General features: G+C 36.9%; 1 protein-coding gene across 1 annotated transcript in view; it reads right to left on the minus strand.

Annotated features, from left to right (window-relative positions):
• Positions 1 to 12,344: 12,344 nt before the first annotated feature.
• The window catches only part of VTA1 (vesicle trafficking 1), a 104,007-nt gene continuing 91,376 nt past the window's right edge, over positions 12,345 to 24,975 (minus strand). Inside the window, 1 exon segment of the mRNA XM_020972487.2 lies at positions 12,345 to 13,457. Within this exon segment, the coding sequence (XP_020828146.1) occupies positions 13,312 to 13,457 (146 nt within the window). The 3' untranslated portion in view covers positions 12,345 to 13,311.

Genomic DNA, 24,975 nt, shown 5'->3' on the forward strand with positions numbered 1-24,975 from the left:
GGGTTACTGAGTAGTACCAGTATTAGGATTGCCTTTTGTTTTTCTCCATAGACAAGATTTCCAGAATCTGGCCTTCTAACTAGAGGAAGGAGAGCTCTTGGGTTTTTGCTAGCCTCTTGGGTAGAAGAGGATTGCATATATTCCTTTCTAAAGGAGTAAAACCATGACATGAGGGAATAAAATACCTGGATTTTCCCTCCATTATTCCTTTGAGTGTTTTAGACTGTGCAGGTCTTTTGGGGAAGGGTTTGCCTTTCTAGCAAGCCCAAGTGTGTTTCTCTTGTGGGGAAATTCAAGCCTTTTGGGTAATAGCATAAGGCTGGGTGCCTGTACAGCCTCTGGGGACAGGTTGCATTGAAGATATTGAAGATGAACTAGAGATTGTCTAGAGGAAAGCAACTAGAATTATGATTGGCCTTTAGTTCATATCACATGATTAATCAATCAATCAATCAATTAACATTATTGTCCACTCTGTGCCAGACACTGCTAAAAAGAGGCAAAAGGCAGTTGCTGCCTTCAAGGAGCTTACAATCTAATGATTAGATGAAAGAACTAAAGATTTTTAGCCAAGAGAAAAGAGCACACGATATCTCTCTTCAAGGATTTGCAGGTCTGTCACATGGAAGAGGGTTTAAAAATAGTTTGTTTGACCCCAGAGGGTTAAATTAAGGACAATGTTTGGAAGCTGGGAAAAGCCACATTTAATTTTGCTGTGAGGAAAAACTGATCATAACAGCCATTCTAAAGTAAAATGGTGTTTTTCACAGAAGTAGTGGGTTTCCTCTCATAGGAAGTCTTTAGGCAAAGATTGGATATCAATTTTTTGGGTATACTGTGGAGTGCATTATTTTTCAGGTACTGGTTGTATTAGATGGCTGACTCTAAAATGATTCTGGGAATATTTACCATTCAAGCAAAAACTCAAAAAATTCTATTTTCAAGCTTTCTACTTAAAATTCTGACACAGGGAAAGATATATAAAATGAATTAAAGGGTTTGTTGAATTTCCTTTTGTGTTAAGGGGTACATGAATGACCATGAGACTTTAAAACATATGAAATATAGGTCTGGCTATCTTTTTAAACATGTTGAGATTCAGAAAATGTGGAAAGCAGATTTATCTACTAAATTAGACTCTGCACAGTGGAAAGCTGGCAACACATGAGTTCTGGCATTGTACTTTGTCCCTGGTCCAGATATCATACTTTATTATACACTGTATATTCTAAAGTCTGGTAAAACTAACATGTCTGTATTTCATTACTAAATAGGGCTGGTCCTGTGAAAAGCAATTTCATGGTTTAATGTACTTGTTTTCCAAATGCAAATTGGCTAGTTGTTTATAATTTTATAGTTTTTGGATTTAGGGCTTTGGCTTTCATCTTGGTGTATTTGGCTGCAGACATTTGACAGGCCTCTGGTGTGGGCAAAAAAATCAGGTGGATGTCTTGCTAACCAGCATGCTGTGGGAAGCATATGCCAACTTTTCTCATGGTTCATGAAGATCTAATCAAGATTGCTTACTTCACACCTCTGGCTGTTCCTGAGAACAGATATATCTTCTCCCGTGTCCTTCTCCTTTGGATTTTAAAACAAGATGAATTTGTTTTCTCAATAACTGAAATAATGGAAAAAAAACCAACCTACAATACAATAAGACGTCGTTTTCATAGAATGAGTTTTCTCATTCTTCAACACAAACACACCAGACACCTAATAAATGCGATGATATTTCCATTTAAACAGTTAGGAAAATTGAGTCAGGAATTAAATGATTTAATCATGATCATAGACTTAATTAGTTTTGGGATCCTGAATGGATCCTGGGAACTATAATCTGCTTATGTGTGACCTTACTACTGGGTCACTCCAGCACCCAACATGGAGAATGGCTCTCCTTCATCGGCACTAATGTCCTTTATGGGGCACACCTGCCTAGCTTTTTCCAAAAGGATTCTTGCATTTGGGCCTGGAATGATATTTGGAAATTGCATTATTCTGTTAGAAATTTATGAAATAATAACTTTGATTAAAGGATTAAAATCACTCTAGCCTTGGCTCTTAAACTCACATGAGTGGGACTCTTATGTGTGAGTGGAATCCAAATTGGGAAGTAGCTTAAGCCAGAAAAAATAGGAAAGACTGAAAAAGAAAGGGAGAAAAGAAAGAGAGAAAAGAACTGTCATTTGTATTCAGAAATATACTTGTGGTTGCTTTACTGGGAAATTTCCTGGAACATTTGGGATTAGTATGAAGAGAAACCATTTTCCACAAAGGGCTCTGCTCCACATTAGCTAAGTTTGGTGTCTCTCTTACTGAATGAGTGTGATCAGACACTGGGCAGTATTGGTATTGGGCAGTTAGGTGGTGCACTGGATAGAGCACTGGGCCTAGAGTCAAGAAGACCTGAGTTCAAATGTGGCCTCAGACATTTACTAGCTGTGTGACCCTGGGCTAGTCACTTAACTTTGCTTCAATTTCTTCATCTGTAAAATAAGGAGGAAGTGGAAAACCACTCTTGTATCTTTGCCATGAAAACCCCAAATGGAATCACAAAGAGTCTGCCTGAAGTGACTCAACAACAATTGGACATTGGGAAGAGCCCTGGATTTGGAGTCAGAAAACCTGAGTTTGAATCTTGAGTTTTTCCCTTACTACTTGTATGACCTTCTGTGAGCCCCAAAGTATCAAACGAGAGAATTGGACTCCATGATTCCCTAGGTTTATTCCAACCTGATGTTGAGGTTTAGAGGTTTGGGGTGCTGGGACCCTAAAATCACAACTTATGGGTCCTGCCTGAATGAATTCAACCTAAGCCTTCTTTCAGTCAAAGACAAGGTTTATTAGAACATCAGTCAGGGGTGGGTGAGATGTAAAGAATCTGCCACATTGGCCAGACTCTTAAGGAATCTAAGCATTTGTATTGCTAATGCAAGTGGGCCAGATCTTGAGAATCTGAGCCCTTGGCTAAGGGAGGACAGATGGACCTTATATAGAGGGAGGGATCTAGGAGTGGCCAAATAGTCTGGGGTGACTGGAGAAGGAGTCTAAGGAGGATCTGGATGGGAGTGGCCAGTACACTTGGGGGACTGTGAGGTAACAGAACATCAGGGACTTGGACCACTTGGCCATGGGAGAATGGAGTCTAGATAGGATTAAGGGCGGGGAAGTTGCCAGGGGCAATTGGGAGGTAACAGGAGATTGGACATAACCACGATGAAAGTCCACTTGAGCAGATTACAGCCTCAGGCAAACGCCAGGGATTTGGGAAAGTCCAAGGATTTTCCTTTTTGGAGTCGAGTCCAGATCCCATCCTCAACACTACGAACATTGTCAAGTATGATACATCCTGGGGTACTAAGGATAGGAGAAATACCTTTCAGTCAGTCGGTCAATAAGCATTTATTACATGCCACCATGAGCCAGGCTAAGTGTTCAGGACTGCCTTCAGAGAGCTCATAATTATTAAATTTTTCCCATTAGGGGAAAACGGTCCCCTCAAAGAAGCTGACAGAGAAAGGGGAAAGGGAAAATGGTAAAGGGGGCATGATAAAGTCCAGGGGAGTGCCAGCAGGTGAGACATGATGAGACGGGTACCCTGAGCACCCTTCTTAAATAGAGAATCTAGTAGCAGCTCTCCATGTCCACCCTGTCCTATGGGGAGGGGGTGGTGTTCCAAGGGCTTTGAGTACTGAGGAGGTGTGAGTTCCACAGCTGATGTGATCTTGCAGGGTGATATATTTCTGGAGACCATGAAGCAGTCCAAGAGTGCAGACAACTGGGAAATGACAGTTTTTGGAATTAGTGTGCGCAGAAAGGCCTAAAAAAAAAAACAAACAGAAGATAAGTGGAAATTTCAATTAATTTAAAAAAAAATCAATCCATATTGGTATCATTTTGTTCCAAAACCTAGCTCAAGTGTCCCTTTAACAACCTGCATTTATATCAGACTTTAAGAACTACCAAGTGTCCCTGCAGTGGCCCCTCCTTGTTGAATGGCTCCTGTTAGACCCTCCATTTAAGGAGAGTGTTTGGGCTTCCTATGTCTTCATTTCTCACCTGGCTGAAGTCACAACTCCTCCATTGTTCCCCATTCCCTTTTCAGCTTCCTTTTCCCATTTGTGTAAATTCTTTGAGGCCAGGGAGTGTCCTTTTGCTTGTATTTGTATTCCCATCATCTAGCACAGTGTCTGGCGCTAAAGTAAGGAAACAGATTCCTGGGGATTAAGCAGTCCTGGGTTTGGCATCGTGACATGGTTCTCCTCTTTCAGAGCCTCACGACTTCCACCAGGTTGCCTCTTCTTTTCTCTAAAGCACACATTTCCATACTGCTCTGTCTCATGGCAAGTGCTCCCTCCCCTGAATTTCCACAGCATTATTTATTGATCTTCTTGCTCATTTGGTCATTAGCATACACCGACTTCTATTTGTTATCTTTCATGCAATAGGCCTCCCCAGATAAACTGCAAACTGGAGGTGGGGTTGGGCGACACTGAAATGATACCCCTGAAACACTTAGCTCAATATCTTGTATATAGTAAGCAATTAAGCAATTTATACACATGAAAAGCAACTGTTGTTCAGTTATTTTTCAGTTGCGTCTTACTCTTAGTGACCCTATTTGGGGTTTTCTTGGCAAAGATACTGGAGGGGTTTGCCATTTCCTTCTCTAGTTCATTTTACAGATGAAGAAACTGAGGCAAACAGGGTCACATAGCTAGCAAGTGTCTGAGGTCAGATTTAAATTTAGGAAGATGAGTCTTCCTGACTCAGGAACTGTTCTTCTATCCACTGTACCACCTAGCTGTCCATGAGAAGCAATATGGTGCTGTAAATAGGTCAATCAATCTGTAAACAGGGGCCCTGGGTTGAAATCTTAGCTCTCTTAGGATTTGGTACCTATGTGATCTTGTGCAAAAAAAAAAAAGCTAACATTGATATAGCCTTTTGTCCTTAGAACAACCCTTTGAGTCAGGTACTAACAGCTAAAGAAACAGGCCTAGATGGTAAGTAACTAGGAAAACTGGAATCAAGATTCAAACCCAGGTCTCTTCTGATTCCAAGACCAGTATACATATTCTACTACCTCTCACTAATAATATCTTGTTCAACTATGGCAAGAATTTTGGCAATCAGGGTTAAGTGACTTGCCCAAGATCACATAGCTAGTACCATTGGTGGCTGGATTTGAACTCACATCCTCTTGACTTCAAGGCCAGTGCTCCATCCACTGCACCATCTAGCAGCCCCAAAGAATTGTGATTTTAGAAAACTTTAGTAGGGCTGGTGAAACTGGTGTGGATTAGGAACATGGCTAACATTTCATGACACCATAGACACCACGATGAAGTATGATAAGAGTTGGAGAACTGACTAAGTATTCTGGGATTTGTGGTTCAGAGGGACAAGCATTCAGTCAGTGAATCAATCAACCTGCACTGTGCTAAAAAATAGGGGTACAAGGAAAAGTAAAAACAGCCCATTTCCTTGTATTCCTGAGAATTATTTGGATTATTGAGATGTTTGGACCAGAAAGAAGAATTTGAGTCATGCACGAGTGTTTTAAAAGAGATACACACAGACTTCAAGAGAGCAGATTAGAGGGGGGCTGTTTCAGGCACAAGACACTTCATCTCTTTCCTTTGAATGTTTTCTTTGGCTGCTCCCCATGCCTGGAACACCCTCCCTCCTGAACTCTGCCTACTGACCCAACCCCCCTCCCCCTTCCTTTAGTTCTAATTAAAATCCCATTTTTTGCAGGAAGCTCAACTTCCCTCAATTCTAATTCCTTCCCTTTGTTGATTATTTTCTATTTACCCTGCATGTAGCTTGTTTGTATCTATTTGCTTAAATGGTGCCTCCTCTTTAGATTGTGAGTTCCTTGAGGGCAGGGACTGTCTCTTGCTTCTTTTTGTATCTCTAGCACTTAACCTGGAGACTGGTGTATAGTAGGCACTTAATAAATATTGATTGATTGATCAGATGATTGATTTACATATAGTTATACAACTGTTAAGTGTCAGATGGAGGATTAGAATCCAGATCTCTCCTGTTTTCAGTTTGAGTTCTTTCTGGATACCACTGTAAACTTTGGGATAGGCTTGAGTACCAAAGGATCTTTCCCAGTAGTGGTCCCAAGGCAGTACTGAAAAGATAAAACTGATAAATATTTTTGGTATGTGTATTCATGTAGCTGGAGATTATACAGATAGAACTGTTTATATTTTTTGTGGGGTGGGAGGTGGCAATTCACTAAAAGAAAGTCACCTTGCCTTTTCAGCTTGCAGATTTTACACATGCAGAGAATTACTCAAACCTAATGTTTGGAGATTAAGACTGAGTTTTGCCAGGATATGAAGTAATATAGCAGGATTTTGTTATTTGGAGGGCATCACTTATTACAAATTTAGTATTTGTTCTATCACATTGTATGCATAGTATACAGTGCGAAGGAAAATCCAAACAGTAGTTGTTGTTCAGAACTGACGATTTGTGACCCCATTTGGGGTTTTCTTGGCAAAGATACTGGAGTGGTTTGCCATTTCCTTCTCCAGCTCATTTTACAGATGAGAAAACTGAGGCAAACCGGGTTTAGTGACTTTCTCAGGGTTACACAGCTAATAAGTGTCTGAAACCAGATTTGAACTCATGAAGATGAGCCTTTCTGACTCCAGGCTCAGCATTCTATGCACTGTGCCACCTAGCTGTGCCAAATTAAAAACAGATTTAGAATAAATATAACAGATGAGACTAGGCCAAGAGTTGTATTTTAAGGCTGACAAATCACATTTCAGATTTGGATTCATGAGTTATGGGGAAGAGCTTTCAAATATTTTTTTTTCCCAATAAACTCAAGATGATTACCAACAATCAATCAGCATGCATTTATTGAACACTTTGTATGTGCTAGGGATCATGGAAGATGCATAGAAATAGGATATACTGCAGATACCCTCGAAGACCATATAATCTCACAGAATGGCAGGTGGAATGTAAGAACCAGGAAGGACATTAGAGATCATATCAAATTTTCAACTTTGTCTTCCAGAACTTAGAACATTACCTGACATATAACAGATGCTTAAAAAATGCCTCTTTGATTGATGAAGCTCTTGCAATACCTTCATTTTACAGAAATAAGAGATCACTTGCTCAGGTTAAAGAGCCAGTTTATGGAGAACTTGGATGTGCCCAGTTCTCCTGACTTGTCCAGTACTCTTCTGACCATACCAGTGAATTCCAAACTCTGAAACTCCAAAGCAATGAAAGGGCTGTGTCAATGTATGATGAAGTCACAAGAGGTATGAGGAAAAGAGTGCTGATTTACTCAGCTTCCTCCTCTGGAGTTAAGCTGAATAAGCATGATAAGAAAAATCGAAGAAATCCAGGAGAATTTTCTTCAGGTGGAATCCTAAGTTCTGATTTTTAAATGATGTAATGAAAATGTCAAGCTTTGATTTCTGCTTGATTCCTCACTACTAATGATCCTCATAGTGCCAAAGAAACCGATTCCTCACTTGGTAGACAGAAGCTAGTATGCTGGCTGGTTCTTAATCTCCTGTTTGTTCAAAGGAATTTACTTAATGTTTAGCATCTTGATTAAAAAAAATTTTTTTGAGGATATTTGTTCATTAAACAGGATGAATGATAGGATTAAGTTGGGAAAGTTTAGCATAAAGTGTCTGGCTCTGAAGGAGAAGGATTCAGAAACCTTGTACTCACCTTTACAAGCAATCCACAAGGTATAAAAGGAACTCTGATTATAGCAACCTTTCTGAGGCTGATATTTCTTCTCCTGGAGCATACTGGTAGAATATAAAACGTTCAAACTGACAATAAATTACAGCATTCCTTTATAGAAGGAGATAGAAGTTAGTTTCAATAAAATTTCTTTTAAAAAGTTGTGTTGCAAAGGAAGCTCAGATTTAAAGTGATGAATTTCTTGTTAGTGTTATTTTGTTACTAATTATTTCAGGCAGAAATACCTGTAAGGTGAACTGGCTTATGACTCTTAAGTTAAAATTGTATACACTATCTGGTAAAACTGGGGCACACTTGTGGAAGAACAATGATATGATTATGCTAGCGAAGATTGAAAACTTGTGGTCTTCAAATTAAGCATTTTTTCCCCAAACACAGAGACGTGGAAGGATTTGAAGAAACACCACAGAATATTTAGTCACAAAATAATAAAGCAAACAGCACCAAACTATCCTAGTTAAATATACACTTTGTCTTATGGTACTTAATGCCATCTTAGGGTCCAACTGCTATTGGTTGATCTCCAGCTTGTTACAGATAAGGAAATAGAGTTTAAGGTGCTGTAGTGAATTACCTAAGGTCTTTAGCATCTAGTGGCAGTCCGGGGCTTATTTGATTACATGGCACTGCCTCTGATCTTGTAGCCCCACATTTTTTTCAGTCCTAATCCTAGTGTTCGTGGGGAAGAGAACCAAATACTTTAGAGGCAGCCGATGGTGAAGTGAATAGAAGGCTATGCCTCTAGTCAGGAAGACCTGAGTTCAAATCAACAACCTCAAAGTTGTTACTTTCCTACTTTGGGGAATAAAAAAGTTATTATAGTCACATCTTTCCAAACACATTATTAGAAATTGACTTCAGCATCCATTTTGATCTAAGAAGCTGCTCCCCACCCTCCCCCCATTTCTTTCCAATGGTGGCTGACTTGGGGAATTCTGACATTGTGTTTATAAAAATCTGAAGATTCTGTTAGAGAAAGATGACTTTATTCAAAACATCCAAAAGGATCTGTGAGCTCATTGATTTGAGAACATCCCTCCAATGATGAGGTAAGGGCCTATTGTATTTAGAACACTATATTAGGCACTGGATGAATACAACACTTTATACACAAATAACAAAAATTAAAAAATAATTAAATTCAGTTTTGAATAATGGTTGATTGAAGCTGCCTCCTAAATTTTCTTGCGCTACATAAAGTAGGAGAGTGGTTGGGCTGATTTAGGGGGTTCTTTTACAGGGAAAACATGGAACATTTAGCTTCTTGGATTAAGTAAAGCTTAATGGGAAGTAAAAATGTGATGGGATTAAAGTGAACTGAAGAGCAAGGCACTGTGCCTGGTAGGGGAAAGAGTATCACCTCTAGGAATGTTCAATCCTCAATTGTAATAAAGTGATTGTACTATCTTTTTAAGATTGGGAGGAAGGTACATTTTAACCTGTGAGGCAATATATGAATAAGAGCCATCTTTTATTGACATTCATTACTCAAATGCCCCAATGGATTTGTGACTTGATCAGTTTGTAAATTCTTGCCAACAGTGTAGCTAGTAACCTATCCATGCCTACGCATCCTGTGCCATCCCTACCCATATCTTCCCATAAGTTTCCTACAGGGGTCTACCCAATATGCTGAAGACCTTCCTCATTTATTCCTTGATACTAATTTAATCAACAAATATGCTCAATATGTAGTTAGTTTGGCAGGAGATTGGCAGCTTTTCTACAAACTGTTCTGAAAATTTGTAAGTTGCCTTGAGTTTATTTTGTATTTTTTTGTATACATATGAAGAGTCACCCTTGATGATAGGGCCCTGCCATGATGTAGGCCTGGCTAGCTTTTCTTGAGGCCTATGTAGGTTAAGCTATTTATTTTCTTTAAGAGGTAGTAAAACTTTTCTTGTTACTTGATTGGTTAAGAAGACTGGCTAAAGTAGTTGACATGGCTTCCGTTCACCTGAGTATAAAAAGCCACGAGGAGTTCCAGCTATGTAAGGCTTCTGAATGACAAACAGTATGGCTAACACCGAGAAGGCATATATAGTTGAATTAATGAGTCTTCACTGATCCTTCCTTTGGAAAACGAACCAAATTTTTGTCAGTTGTTTAGATAGAAGTGTCTCATTTTATTCTAATACCAAGGGGATCATTCTGAGTCAGGTCTGGCCACCATGTCAAGGCAAAATTATCCTCCTAGTTACCCAGGTTCATAACTTTGGGAGGCAATGTAGTGTAGTAGTGTACTGGTTCTTCAGACAGAGGATCTGAGTTCAAATCCTAGTACTGCCACTTACTGTGTGACCATGACCACTTTACTTCAGTTCCCTCATTTACAAGATGAGCAGGGTTGGCCTAGATGACATCTAAGTTCCTTTCCAACTCAAAGTCTACGTTCCTATAACCTGGAGTCACCTTCAACTTTCCCCTTATTCTCCATGGCTGATCAAAATAGCTCTTAAATTAATCCTATTTTTTCCATTCATAGGGTTACTACTGTGGTTCAGCCCTTCATTATCTGGGCTATTTTCTAATTTGTCCACTTGCCTTGAGTCTCTTCTCTAGCCAACCTATTTTCCAGTTTCAAAGAACCTATCCTAAAGAATAGGCAAGTTTGACCATGTCAATTCTCCACTCAATCTGCTCTGATGGCTTCCTATTGCCTGTAGTGTTAGATACAAAGCGCTCTGGCATTTAAAGCCATTCATAGCCTGGCTCCATCTTACCTTTTCAGGGCTATTCTGCATTACTCCCCTTTAAAGGTTCTATGGTTCTGCCAAATTGGTCTCATTGCTATTCCTCATATATATCACCCCATCTCTCATCTCTGTGCCTTTGAGAATAGGTGTCCTACCAGGTTTGGCATGTATTCCTCATTCATCTCCACTTAGAATCCCTACCTTTCTCATAAGCTTTTACTTCAGAAACCACCTCCTCATGAAGCCTTTGATTCCTTCCCTAATTTGGCATATGTGTGTGCATAAATATATACATATATAGGTATGTAGAGATACATATACTTATTTTTGTTATACATACTTATATGCATCCTCCAAAAGAATGTAAGCTTCTTGAGCATAAGGACAGCTATTTTTGTATCCTAAGTATTTTAAACATAGTAGCTATTAAATGTTTGACTAATGTATGTACTTTTTTTTTTTGGCAATTGGGGTTAAGTGACTTGTCCAGCGTCACACAGCTAGTAAGTGTCAAGTGTTTGGTCTGGGGCTGCATTTGAACTCAGGTCCTCCTGACTTCAGGGCCAGTGTTCTATCCACTGCGCCACCTCGCTGCCCCTCTGATGTACGTACTTCTAACAATGCAGAGAGCAATTCATCCATGTTTGCCTATCCTATGTGACTCTTATCCACATCTCCTATAAATCCACCAGGAGTCCACCTGATGTCCTGAAGCCTTTTTCTCATTCTGTATACGTTGCATGGATAACAATGGACATACCAATTCATCTTTTTTTTGGTCATAGATTTCACTGATGACACCCTTTATACCACTGTGCAAGTCACTTGTAATGTAATGTAATGGCTATCATATGCCTCTATAGTGTCCTTCGAATGATCTTTAACTTCAATTATTTGTAGACTGTACTCCATGACTCATAACCATGCAATATTGACATTGAAAGTACGGATCTCTGATTCATGAAGAAATGTGGTAATGCCAGAGAATTGCAACTTTCTAAAGGCACTCTTGGCAGATAGTTGCCTTGTGTTTAATTTTAGGCCCAGTTTATTGTCTGTTTTCTATGTCTGTCCAACATATACGTACTGATAGAAGTGTTCTATGGGTTGGTTGTATGTGCAAATATCTACTGGTCTTGGCAATAGACATTATTTATTCTTTTGGCATTTCAGCTTCAAAAACACACATACACACTTTACCTTATGTAAGACTGAAAAATCCAACTGTTTTGAAACACAGAGAGAAATGAGGATGCTGGGTGAAAATAACAATTAAGTTTTCTACTGTGCCTCAGAATAGTTTATTTATGCATTTGGTTTTGGTGAGGCAACTGGGGTTAAGTGACTTGTCCAGAGTCACACAACTAGTTAAGTGTTATGTGTCTGAGGCTGGATTTCAACTCAGATCCTCCTGACTCCAGGGCCAGTGTGCTCTATCCACTGAGCCACCTAGCTGCCCCCCAGAATAGTTTATTCTTTTTTTTGGGGGGGGGAGAAAAAAACTAGAATAGTTTATTCTTAAGGTACAAATGTATGCTACACAGACAAATCCTCTTGGATTATAGATAACTACCCAAAGAAATGTGGGCATCAAGATTAAAAAAAAAAGATTTACTCATGAAATTACAATTGGCAGCTATTGTTTGGATATGTTGTCAAACAAATTGTTTGGCAGAACTTGCAATCTGAATAGGACCTATTAAGTATACCAACTAATTTGGAGGTACTGTTTACTGAATTTGTTCACTTTGTAAACCAATCACATACCGTGTCTGTCACTTGATTGTATTGTTTATATTTGTATTTCTTAACTAAAAGTATGTTCTCTTAAACACGTCTACTGTGATATGTAGTATAAAACAGACATTGGGCTCATTTAATAAGTTATGCTAGTTAAAAGAATCTTTTTTGTTTTTATTTCTTACATAATACGGATGCAGGTATAACACATTAACACAATAATCCCCAAGAATAAAGCTTACACACTAAACAGTTCCAAACTCCAAGATCATAGTTATAAAATCTACAGGCTCCACTAGCAGTATTTCAGTAACTTAATTCAAAGGGCCAAATTCTTAGACATTAGTACTAATGCCTTTTCATTCTGTGGAAAATATAAAATTAAACTACCTATGGAAAGTAAGTCATACTAATATGCTCCAAAAATCAATGTATAAAACCGAGCAGTTTTGAAACCTGCATTATTTAAATTAAACAAATATTCATTGAGCACTTATTGTGCTTGAGGCCTCCTTACCTTTTTATTCTATTTCCTGTCAAGAAAATTTACTGTCTTTAATCTAGTAGAATTTAACATGAACATAAACTGAGTTTTCAAAATGATCTTTTCACTGATTATCTAATGATTTTACCAAAAAATTCTTAAAGTGAAATTCAAATATGATCTTTGATTTATAATGTTTTTTGGAATACTTTAAGTTAAATTCAAATTCAGATTAATATAGTAAAATAGCATTACAGCTGCCCACAATTTGTAGATGCTTTTCTTTTCCTTAATAATTATGTAAATTGAATTACTAAAGTTATTCCCAGTATAAACAGATTTTATTGAAATTTCTGTTTTCAACAGTTCCTTGTGCATTTTCAGTATCTCCCTTAACATCAGCTTACTGGACCCAAACATGACTGGTTCCATGAAGTGGGAAATAAAGCTGGTTGAGGCTGCTGATGAAGGCTACAGCAGGAAACGGATACATAAACACAGGTTTTATTGTCATGTTCAATGGAACTGGAGCCTTTCTTATTATTGTGTTCCCTGGTGGGCTGAAGATGCAGTAATGGAGTGTTAGTTCTTTAGGCCAAAAATACATGAATGTTTTGGACAAAGGCTTCATTCTCTGCCTGTAGTTAGCAACTTGAGGGCTTTCTGTAGATTCTGCACAGCAGTGCTTACATCTTCATATTGCAAAGCACTGCCTGCATACTTGCAGTATTTCTGAGCTCTGGCAAAGTCCTCTGGTGTTAGACGGACATCTCCTGCAAGAAAAGAGTAATCAAAGAATTGAAAGAAATTGTAATCCAAGAGTAATCAAAGAAATTGAAAATAAATGAAGTGAATGCAAGCTACCTAATTAGCTTAAATCAATGTTTTTGGTATTTGATGTAGCTATTTAACTTTCAGGTTATTTTATTTCACTTCTATTTTAATGCAGTTTGGCTTCTCTTATGACACTTGACAGAAATTAAAAGAATAAAACTACACATGCTTTCATTCTACACATGTAGAATAAAATTTCCCTTTCAGAAACAAGAAAAAAACTTTTTATACTTCAGCAAGTTAACTGCAAGAGTGTTACACCCTGGATGAAACCAGGACAGTGGCTTCTGTGTTTGTGCTGGAATCACTAAAGTCTTTTCATGGAATAATACACACAGACTAAAGCTTCAGCCCCCATTTGAACTAGAATACAATTCTATCACGCCAGACAAAAATAAAGGAATGCACTTCTTATTAAAGTTTGTTTTTAAAAAGTGGCATTTTTCTCTATAAGAATTATGCCACTGCTTTAGGGAGGCAGGAATTCTACCTTTCATTTTCTTGAACTCTCTTTAAAAAACAAAGATTACCAAAGTTTGTTCACTTTTTTATATTGAGGAATGACCACCTCACATTTGTTTTTATTAATCTATCTACATATATATTTTTAAATTACAAAGGTGGGAACTAATAGAGACCTATGAAGCATGAGCTCTTGGCATTTCCAAAGTTTCATCAAACTGTTATGACTTATGCAGCAAAATCTTGTGCCATTCTGAAAACAGAGATTACCTTCTTCAGTGGAGAGTTTAATGAGAAACGGATTTTTCTTTTCATGTATCTAAGATCTTTAAAACAACAGAGTGACAGATGTTCACAACTCTAAAATCCCTATATACTAATATAACAGATGATAATCTGTTTAGGGGAGCCTTTTCATTCCTTTTAAGAATTTGCTATATAACTCAATTAGATAAAAAAAAAATAGACCAGATTGGTGGGCTGAGAATAAAATTAATTTTATAACACTACATTAAATTGCAATCAAATGAGGTTTTTTTGATTTAAAAAAGTAGAATTTTAAAATATGACAAATTATAAATCCTTCTGAAATTAAGTATTTAGTGCTTAGTAGAACTATCTTTAATTTTTAAAAAGTAATTTCCTTGATTAACACTGATATCAAAATGTGATGGGGAAAAAGTTTGCTTAAATTGGACAACTGTTAAATTGAAACAATTCTGAGGTACTACCTCATGCCTATTAGATTGTCTTAATAGGAAAAGAAAAGGAGAATGACAAATGTTGGAGGGGATGTGGAGAAAATGAAACCTTGCTGCACTGTTGGTAGAATTGTAAACTGATTCCACCATTCTATATAACAATTTGGAACTATGCCCAAAGGGCTATAAAACTGTGCATATCCTTTGACCCAGCAGTACCATTATTAGTTCTGTATCCAAGAAGAGATATAAAAAAAAAAGAAAAGAAAAAAGACCTATATGTATGGAAATATTTATAGCAGCTCTCTTCTGGTAGCAGGCAGTTGGAAACTAGGACGATGTCCATCAGTTGGGGAATGGATGAACAACCTATATTGTGCAATAAGAAATGATACATAGAATTGTCTCAGGAAAACCTGCACAGACTTATATGAGCTGATGCAAACTGAAATGTACTGTGTACGAAGTAACAGCAATAACAACAGTAACAGATAATCAGCTATAAATGCTTTAGCTATTCTCAGCAATACAATGATCCAAGAGACCTGATGGTGCCTTTTTTTTTAACTTTCTTTATTTTTCTTGAGTTTTTATTATTATTATTTTTTTGGTCTATGTTTTCTTTCACAACATGACTATTATGGAAATATGTTTTGCATGACTACACATGTATAATCTTTGTCAAATTGCTTGCCTTCTCAACGAGGGGAGTAGACAGAGGGAGGAAGGGAGAATTTGGAACTCAAAGTTTTAAAAATGAATGTTAAAAATTGTTTTTACATATAATTGGGGAAAATACAAATTTTAATTACTTTCAGTTCTATTTATGATGAATTTCAGACCTTCCTGGAAACTACTGTGGAATGAAACAAAAAAAAACAAAGCAAAACTCTGTCACGATTAATTTACTCCTTTGAAACAGGTGATTAATATTTATTTCCTTGAGGATTTATGAAAATACTAATAAGAACAAGGGATCAGAGGGCTGTTTGCAAAGTAAGTTAATGTCTCTTGATTAATGGCATGACTCTACAGCCAAAAGAGAAGCTGTGGCAATTATCTGTTTCATGTCATCCAAGTAGACGGCAAATCCAGATATTCAGAACTTAAAGTGGAATTAAGCAGATAATCATCCTAGTTAAGATTTTCTAAAATCTTCAACTAGGATATATTATTTGAAAGAATTTAAGACATCATTAGAATAAATTATCAATACAAGGAAAAGAATTATTTTCATTTAAAAAATATACTCAAATGTAGATGATTTATATTAATTATTATTGATGTGATTTACAGTGAATATAAAGAAAAAACCAAAACACTGTGTTGTAAAAACAGAAAGTCAAGCAACACAAATTAATAAATAATTCCATGCTAAATGAAAGTACGTTCTATACCTTCTGTTAACACACTAAAAACAGGTATTTTTTCCCTCTATTAAACCTGAAAAATAATTAGTACATTGAGTTCAGAAAGGCATGTTTCTGGTTGGAATTAAAAACAATAATAATATATTATTAGAGAAAGAATATATGTATATGTATACATATATACACACATGAATGTATTATATATATACACACATAAAGCAAAAGAAAGAAGGAAAGAAGAAAGGAAAGGAGGGAAGAAAAGGAATGAAAGGAAAAAGGGAAAGAGAGACAAAAGAAAAGAAAAGAAAGAAGGATGAAGAAAGAAAACTCACTCAAATACAAAGCAATTTATGTAGAAAAAAAGAGTAGTGGCTCTGGGACTCAGAAGAACTGAGTTCAAATTCCAGCTCTGACAATGACTACTTGTATGACTTCAGGAAAGTCCTTCTCAAGCTTCAAGTTTCCTCAACTATCAAATGAAAGAATTGTGCTAGATGGCTTCGGAGGTACCTTTCAGTTGTAAATTTGTACCCTAGAGGTGTGCAATGTTACCTAATTGGAGTGAAAATAAAACTTAACCTAAATACTGCCTCATTTTTTGCTTAATATTTTTAATGCCAAGGGAAACTAGTAAGCCATTCTTTAGAAAACAGACAAGGCACTTATACAGAATTTAGCTGATTTACTGGAAGAAAGCCTTAAGTGAAGAATCTAATCTTATTTTACAGTACCAGCCTTAGTCCTTTTTTTCTGGCACTGTGCTATTTTTAATATTAAGATATAAACAGAGGAGCATAGTAGCAAAAACTCTTTTTACTCTTTTAGTTTATAAATTAAACATGTCTACTAATGACAAAACTGTTTAGAAATGGGCTCTGTACTTTATTAGAGTGGTTTATAAATTATGAAGACATCAACTGTGTAAAAGTCATAGAAAAACTAAAATTATTTTTATTTCATGGAAGCTAAATAAATTCAGTTGGCAGCTTTAGCTTTACTATACTAATTATAAATTAGTATAGAAAGAAATAGAAATAGAAAAACCAATTAAGTCAAATAGCTACATTATTTTAATGTGGAAACAAAACAACATATCACTAGAAAAATAATAAATTCAAATTTAAATTTCTAATTCACTTTTTTTAATTATAGGGAAGGATAGTTTCTTGGAAAAAATCCTCATACCTCAAATATATAGAGAACTGAGTCAAATTTATAAGAATACAAGTCATTCCCCAATTTATAAATGGTCAAAGGATATGAACAGGCAATTTTTGGAAGAAATAAAAGCTATATAGTCCTATGAAAAAATGCTCTAAGTCATTTTTGACTAGAAAAATGCAAATCAAAAACTCTGAGGTACCATCTCACACCTATCAGATTGGCTAAAATGACAGAAGGGAAAAATGACAAATATTGGAGGGGATGTGGGACATTAATACACTGTTGGTGCAATTGTAAACTGACCCAATTGTTTTTGAGAGCAATCTGGAATTATGCTGAAAGAGCTGAGTACATCCGCAATACTATTATTAGGTTTGTTTCCCATGGTGATGAATGGAAAAGGAAAAGAACCTCTATGTTCCAAAATACAGCATCTCTCCATGTGATAGCAAAGAACTGGAAAGTTAGGAGATGCTCGTCAATTGGGGAATGGCTGAATAAACTGTGGTATATGATTGTGACGGAATAATATTGTCTAGTTAGAAATGACAAGCAAGTTGTTAAAAAAAAAAGACTTCAGTGAAATAATGAAGAGTGAAACAAGCAGAACCAAAAGAACGTTTTATACAATAACAACAATAATATTTGAAGAGTAAGTATGGATGACTAAGCTATTCTGAGTAACATGAATATTCAAATCAGCTACAAAGGACTTACGAAGGAAGATACTATCCACCTCCAGAGACAGAACTGATATGGAAGTATATATTACATGGTTTCACATACATATATGTATATCTGTGTCAAATGTCTGCCTTGTCTAGTGCAAGGTTGGGAGGAAGGAAGGGAGACAGTTTGGAACTCAAATTGTAACATACATATACATATACATATACATATACATATACATATACATATACATATACATATACATATACATATACATATACATATACATATACATATATACATATATATATACATATACATATATATATATACATACATACATTTTAAAAAGATGAATAAAGAAAGAACCAGTTATAGGTCTTCAAATATGGCTACTGTAAAAGAAAAAAAAGATTTAGAAATTTTTTTTCTCCTTTCATTAATAGAAAAGACACTTGCCCTCTGACCTCTTACTTTTCAGCTCCCTTTTGTGTGAAATCTTTCTCCATTAGAATGTAAGTTTCAGGAACTGTTTTTCTTTTTTCTTAGCATAATGTCTGGTACATAGTAAATGCTTAATAAACGCTTTTTTGCCTTGCCATGCTAAATAGAACAAGACTAAATAAATCCCCTTTCCACAGGACAGCCCTTCAAAAAACTTCAACACTAATAATGGCCCTTTGAATACTCTTTGTATCTTAAGGTAAATACTCTCATTTCCTTCAATAGATCCTAAGATGGCATGGACTCAAGGCCCCTCACTGTCCTAGTCATTAATCTCTGGAAACTCTCCAGGTTATCAACGGCCTTCTTGAATTGTGGCACCCAAAACTGAACATAAGGTTTCAGATAGGGTCTGACCAGTTTATAGGATCACAGATTTAGAGATAGAAGGGTCTCTGGAAGTCACAGATCTAAACTCCTTCATATAACAGATGAAGAAATTGAGGCCCAAAGAGGTTAAAAAACTTTCCCAAGGTCATAAAGACCAAGCCCAAGCCTTCAAGGTACAGTGGAGAGAGCACTGTCTCTGGAGTATGCCACAGCTCAATCTTATTGCTTACTTATTTATGACCTTGGATAAGTCACTTAACTTCCTTCTTGCAGATATGCCCCTCTTTCTACTCAAACAGCCATCAAACAAGTTGAGGTTATCAACACTTCTTGAGTCTTGGACTACTGAAAAAATCTATTTGGTCTGCCTGTTTCATTTTGTTCTCCTTTTTCAGCCCCACATAAAGCACTGGTCTTACCATGTCACCCTCTATAAATTCCAATGGCTCTCTGATTCCATTAGGATCAAAGATGAACTCCTGGAAGGCATTTACAATTTTCTTTCCTCATCTCCAGCTTTACATTAGACTTCTACCCATACACTCGACAGTCCAGCTACACTGCCCTACTTGCAGGTCTTCACATTGCTCTTCATCTCACACAACTCCAAGCCTTTACACTCACTGTACCCCATATTTAGAATGCTTTCCCTCTTCACCTCTGCCTGGTAGCATGTCTGGCTTCCTTCAAGATTCAGCTCAAGTGACACCTTCTGAAGGAAGGATTTTTTCTGGTTTTACCATCTAAGCTTTTATAATCTTTGGTTTTTCTTCTTGTCCTTATCTTTCTTGGCCTTTCAGTATTATTTGACACTGGTAACCACTTCTTCCTTCTTGATTCTCTTGGCTAACCTGATACTCTCTCTTAATTCTCTTCTCATCTACCTCTTTTTCCCAGTCTCCTCCACTAAATCATAGGCCTACATTCTTAGAAGTGAATGCCCCCAAAGGATCTTTCTTCACATTCTTTGGTAGTTTCATCTACTGCTATGGTTTTAATTATCATGTCTAGACGGATGATGCCTAAAATCCATACATCCAACCCTAAACTCTAATCCCATAGTTCCAACGACCTGAAGAACATTACTTGGATGTCCTGCAATAACTTTAGACTCAACATATGTAAAAAGAAATTCATCATTCTTAAGGCAACTAGGTGATGCTGCAGATAGAGCACCAAACTTTGAGTCAGTCAGACTTGAGTTAAAATATGGCCTAAGAGACTTATTAGTTGTGTGACCGGGGCAAGTCACTTAACTTCTGTTCCTCAGTTTCTTTATCTACAAAATGGGGATGATAACAGCACCTACACCAGAGTTCTTGTGAAGATCAAATGAAACAATATTTGTAAAGCATGTAACAATGCCTGGCACACAGCAGGCACTTAACGTTTGTTCCCTCTTGAAATTTGTTATTTTTGTCCACAGTGCATTGTTTTCTGTCTCCTTCATAAAAATTTAAATAAATATCTTTGTTGAGTCTACCACCTTCTTTGTGTAGACTGTCCTTTATACCTGTCAAGACTTTTTTCATACTGCCTGCTAAAATTTTCCTCCTTTAAGATTTAATTTAGCTATTACCTTCCACATTAAACCTTTTCCAATATCCACAGCTCAAAGTAATCTCTACCACTTTAAATTTCTCACAATATTCTATTTCTTTTGCTTTTATTATAGTCTGTCTTAAACTATATATGTGCAGATCTTTAGAATATCCAGAAGAAGATAATGACTGATAATGTCAAATGCTGCAGAGAGGCTGAAGAGGATCAGAAATGAGAAAAAGCCACTGGATTCAGCCATTAAGAGAGTAGTGATAATTTTGGAAAAGGTAGTTTCAGTTTAATGATAAGGTTGGAAGCCAGACTGCAGAAGGTTTTAAAGTGAGAGGAAATGACATGAAGGCACTGATAGTAGGTGGTTTTCTCAAAGAGTTTAGCTGTGAAGGGGAGGGTATGTTATAGGATGATAACCAGTGAGGACTGCTAGATCTAGTGAAGGTTATATACAGAGAGGACAGACAGTGGAATATCTGTAGTCAGTAGAGAAAGAACCAGTACACAGTAGGGAAGTAAAGTGAGTGGGGATGATAGTGAGGGGCAATTTGCTAGAGAAGCTGGGAAGGGCTGGGATGCAGAGTGGTTTCCTAAATGGTTTCACTTTTTTTTTTGGGTAAAGTTATGAGTCAAGGTTCTCAGAGAAGAAGGTGGGGGCAAGAGAGTGCCATGGGAGGCTTAAGTAGAGAAAATATGAGAGAAGGATAGTGACTCAACTAGGGAAGAGTAGAATGTTTGCCAAGATGTAGTAAGGGCCTTGCTGAGATTATATAACAAACTTATAGTGAGTCTAGTAAGCATGTTTTTGTGATTTCCTCATGCTCCATTCAGCAACATGAGAATAGAAGCAATAGAGGTGGTTGGTGGAGGTAATGCAGGGTTGAAGCTTGGCAAGACATAATCAGAAATAGGACAAGGGAACAAGAGAATTGAGGATGGAGGATAGTTTAGAGTTGAACTGGTTCACCAAGGGGTAAACATAATGAAGGGAGAAAAGTGTACACAATGCAAGGGTCTGGCAGTGAATGAGGAATGGAGGAAATAAAGATCATGATAAAAATGAAGGAAAGGGTTGGTTTGGGATCAGAAGGCATACAGACAGAATGATAAAAGATTATGATTAGGCATGGCATTTTGGAGTCCATGAACATGGAAGTGATATAGTTGTGGACGATGGAAAGAAACAAGCATTTATTATTATATGCTATGCACTTTACAAATATTATCTCATTTTGTCCTCACAACAACCTTAGGAGGTAGGTGCTATTATTATTATTATTCCATTTTACAATTTAAGAAACTGAATTATTTAGAGGTTAAGTGACTCACCCAGGGTCACACAGCTAGTAAATGTTTGAGGCTGGATTTGAACTCGGGTCATCTTGACTCTAGGCCCAGTGCTCTATCCCCTGTGCCACCTGCTGGCATGGTCAAGGATATAATCCTCTCTGCACAGAGCAGAGGTAGAGTGAAGCAATAAGTTATTAGAACTAAGTAAACTAAAGATCTTAGACATAATGGTATTTAAGAAAATATTAAAATGTATGTTGAGGTCTCCTAGTATGTGAGCAGGAAATGGAGAATAAAGAAAGTTAATGAACCAGGCGCTGAATTCACTGAGGAAAGAAGAAGGTATGAGAACCCCTTCAGGAGTCCAGAGTTCCAAGACTGTCTTGTATAAGGCTCTGTGAGGTGGAAAACGGGAAAAGTCTTGTCCCACAGGGCAGCCCTGAGCTGGAGATGCTCTTGATGCAGGGTCCCACTTGGGTGGGAGGCAGAGAAAGTCTGGAAAGCAGCTCTGGCTCAGGGCTCTAAACAGTTTTTCACTTTGTCTCTCTGGTATCTTGCACATGGACAGGAGTTAATCAATATTTACTGATTTCTAGTAAACAGACAGATGCTGTCTTCGAAAATACAATACAAGATCATTATAGTTTTTCTAAGGTACTAGCATGGTTTAGAGGTATCATTTCATTTATGTAGGAGAAACTAATCCTTATTCCCTTCATCCATATTAAGCCATCTTTGTGGACAAGATAGAGAGATATAGTTTGGAAGAAACTAAAATGAAGTAGGTTCAGAACAAGTCTAATGACTGGATCCAAATAGTAATGACCAACAGACAAAGTTTTAGTAGAATGCTACAGGATTCATTCCTTAGTCCAACTGTGATCAGTACTTTTATGAAATGAATCAAGTTTTATAACCATATCCTACATTAAGCTCCAAAAAAAACTGCACCATCAAGATTATATGATATTAGAGAACAGTAGGAGATACAGTTCCAATACAAAATTAGAGAACAGTAGGAGATAAAGTTCCAATAAAAAATTAGAGAACAGTAGGAGATGACTTTCATAATTATAGGAAGGGAGGCGGGCAAAGAATTAATCAAATAAGAAATTTAAACTTTGATTTCATAAAATTGAAAAAGGTTTTTCCTCATACAAAATCAGTTCAGCTAGAAAAAGAGAGATTATTGAATGAGGAAAACATCACTAATAAAAGTTTGAGATCCAAAATATTTAGGAAATTTACATGAATATGTGAGAGCAAGAATCACTCTCTAATAGATAACTGGTTAAAGGATATGAAATTTTCAAAAGAAATAATACAAAAATGTTAATCTAAAAAAAAATCCAAATCACAAATAAGAGAAATATAGATTAAAATCAATGTGAGGTTTCACCTCATTCCCAGCAATTTGGCAAAGAACTAGCAAAGATGAAAACAGTGTTGGAGAGGGCACAGGAAGACAGGGAGGCAATGCAAATTGGTAGAACTGAGCTGGAAAATAATCTGGGATGGAAAGAAAGTAATTAAGCTACCTATAGACTTTGACCCAGTAATTCCACTAATGTATATAACATAAGTAAAGACATGCCACAATATTAATAACAGCATTTATGTGGCAGCTTGGAAACAAAGTAGATACCCATCAAATGGTAAATGGCCTGACAAACAGGAGTATATGAAAATGTAATGGAATATTATGCAGTGAGAAATAATGAATATAAAGAATTCAGAGAAAAATGAAGACATGTACAAACTGATACAGATTGAAATGTAAAACAGAACCAGAAGAAAAATATACATGATGTAATAGAGTAATTACAAGATCACCAAAAGAAAATTAAACTGAACATAAAGAACAATTTTGGTCTTGAGGAAAACTTAGCTTCCTCCTTTTGTAAGTCAAATGGAGTCTACAATGACAGACTGTCAGATATAGGTACTTTATCAGTTATCTTTATTTAACTGTTATTATTTTGTTTAATTCTAAAGCTATGGCAGTGGTGGTGATGACTAGAAATGACTGCGATATAAAAACAAAAGGAATCAACAGCTTTTTTAAAAATGTAAAATTACGGGGCAACTATGTGGCACAGTGGATAGAACGCTGGCCCTGGATTCAGGAGGACCTGAGTTCAAATCTGGCCTCAGATATATAACACTTACTAGCTGTGTGACCCTGGGCAAGTCACTTAACCCCACTGCCTAGCAAAAAAAAAAAAAGTAAAATTATGATTAGGATGGAGACATACATGAAGATTTACTGATGATATGAAGCTAGGAGAGATAGCTCAAATACTGGATAACAATATTAGCATCACACCCCCTCTCCACAAACAAACAAACAAGCAAACAAACTCAAAAAGTTAGAAACGAGATAAAATATAGGCAAAATTCTACATCTTCCAGACCACTAGTCATGTTTCCAGCCCAGCCCCTGCAGCTGTTATCCTGGGAAGTCTCCCCTATGCCATTCAATCTGGCTAACTGCTTGTGGGACAAGCAATCCACCAGGGCATTTTGAGGCACAGACAGGAGTAGGAGAATCAAACCACTGCTACCTTTTCCTCCCCTAAGACCCTAGAAATAGCCTAGGACCATGAGCCCAAGAGCCATGTATTTACCAGACTACCAGGCCTATACCCAGCCCTGCTTCTGCAGCCCTCACCCAGGAAAACAAAAACCAAAAACCAAAAAACTTCTGTGATGTGACATGGCAACTAACTGCTTTTGCAGCCCCTGCTTCCCCAGAAGTTATAGCTAATGAAGACCTGGCCATCAAAGTCCTCAGCACTGTCAAATGGTTCAACATCAGGAATGTACATGGGTTTTATCAGTGAAAATGAGATTAAAGAAGATGCATCCATCTGTTTTACTGCTGAATTGTAAGAATGACAGAACCTTTCTATCTGTCTTGCAGCTAAAACCTCTTATATGTATGTGTTGCCTTCACTATTAGAATGTGAGCCTCTTGAGAGCATGGACTGTCATTGCTTTTCAATCTGTATCCCTAGCTCTTAACACACAGTAAGCACTTAATTAATGGTTTTTTAAAAAATTTCATTCATATTCTTGGGTCAAAAAAAAAATTCCCCTAGATAAGCAAAACACCTAGGGGTTTTAATGCAGTATAATGTTAGTTTAATAGTGTGATATGGGAACTGAAGAGGGTTAAGTCTAATGTCCAGTGTGAGAAAAGTAAAAGTTTCATTGTACTTTTCCTGGTTAGACCACATTTGTAACAACATGGCTAATCTTAGCAGTCACATCATAGAAAGGACAATGAAAATCTGGAGAATGTTAATAGGAATGTCAATGGTGAAGGAATGGTTTTCAAGTTTTTTGGTCTCAGGTCTCAGGTTACACTCTTAAAAATTATTGAGGACCCTCAAACAGTTTTTGTTTATAAG

Source organism: Phascolarctos cinereus, unplaced genomic scaffold (assembly GCF_003287225.1).
Source record: "Phascolarctos cinereus isolate Bilbo 61053 unplaced genomic scaffold, phaCin_HiC Scaffold_5;HRSCAF=322, whole genome shotgun sequence".
NCBI classification, from domain to species: domain Eukaryota; kingdom Metazoa; phylum Chordata; class Mammalia; order Diprotodontia; family Phascolarctidae; genus Phascolarctos; species Phascolarctos cinereus.